Source organism: Dendrobium catenatum, unplaced genomic scaffold (genome assembly GCF_001605985.2).
Source record: "Dendrobium catenatum unplaced genomic scaffold, ASM160598v2 original_scaffold_179071, whole genome shotgun sequence".
Lineage (NCBI taxonomy): Eukaryota > Viridiplantae > Streptophyta > Magnoliopsida > Asparagales > Orchidaceae > Dendrobium > Dendrobium catenatum.
The window spans coordinates 1-1,059 of record NW_021497491.1 but is presented as its reverse complement, the minus strand read 5'-3'; the positions used below and the strand labels follow the sequence as shown (position 1 = coordinate 1,059).

The window sequence follows — 1,059 nt, the reverse complement described above, 5'->3', positions numbered from 1 at the left end:
AAATAACTAATTAGATAAGAAAGCTAAAGCTAAAAAAAGGATTTTCTGGGCTACCTAAGCTACCGTTCTAAGACATACGATTCTATGTCATACAACTTAACTTTTTTACAATTATTTTTTTAAAACATCCTAAAACTCTTTCTATTGTTCAAGTAAATGGAAACATGCAGCATAAATTTATGCCAAACGGAACATAAACTACGAATGACTAACTTCAACAGAGTCACAAACCAAACAGGCAAAATATGAAATCTGAAAGGTTAAAGGCTTTCTTTACCACTATGATTATTAATCCTGCACACTTCGAAGATAATTATGGATTTACGGAAAATAAATAATGAAAATAAATGGATATTCAAGAGCCAAAATAAAAAAAGCTATCGAATTTCCAATCAATTCAAAAATCAGATGTTTTCAAAATGTCCCGTCTACTCGCAGTTTCCAAGCATTGCAAAAAACACAAAAGTGACTATTCAATCGAGGCAATTCACCTGCATAAGCCCGGACAGTCTCCACTCTTGCCACCCCTCTAGCGAGCGCTGGCAGTTCCTTCCCCAGTATATGCTGGCTCCTCTCTGTCTCTTCGCCTTCTTCTCCATCTACAGAATGAGAAACCCCCAAAATTCATCAAAATGAGAAATCAAGAACACGATCTCTCAACGTACAAACAAAGAACCTTGAGGTGAAACCCCTTCGCACGACCGTAGATCGAACAGAACCTCTCTCGCTCCTCCAACAAGGGCACCTACATCATTGGAATGAGCTGCGTAGACTGCAAAGCTTTCAGAAAGCCGGCAAGTTAGATCGGAGAGGGCGGTCTCGAGATGGGAGCACCGTCTTCGGAGCTCCAACTCGACATTCGGGAATCTTGAGAGATCATCCCGCGTCCGAAACTGATCATTGAGGAAATGAATGAGCGGCGGCGAAAGATCCGATGGGCGGGGCAGCCGCCCAACCCCCTCTTGTTCCATATCCCTCATTTCATCGATTTTTGCTGATCAATTAGATCCATCGGCGGACTCGCGTATGACTTGGGACTTGGGACTTGGGACTTGGGAG

General features: G+C 42.3%; 1 protein-coding gene across 1 annotated transcript; it reads right to left on the bottom strand.

Moving 5' to 3' along the window:
* Positions 1-399: 399 nt before the first annotated feature.
* On the bottom strand, positions 400-1,038 carry LOC110094564 (RINT1-like protein MAG2). The gene is made up of 2 exons (XM_020819828.2): positions 677-1,038; positions 400-599 (listed from the first exon to the last, which is right to left on the bottom strand). Exons 1-2 carry the CDS (start codon positions 978-980, stop codon positions 415-417), a joined length of 489 nt encoding a protein of 162 aa, XP_020675487.2. The 5' UTR covers positions 981-1,038; the 3' UTR covers positions 400-414.
* Positions 1,039-1,059: the final 21 nt, after the last annotated feature.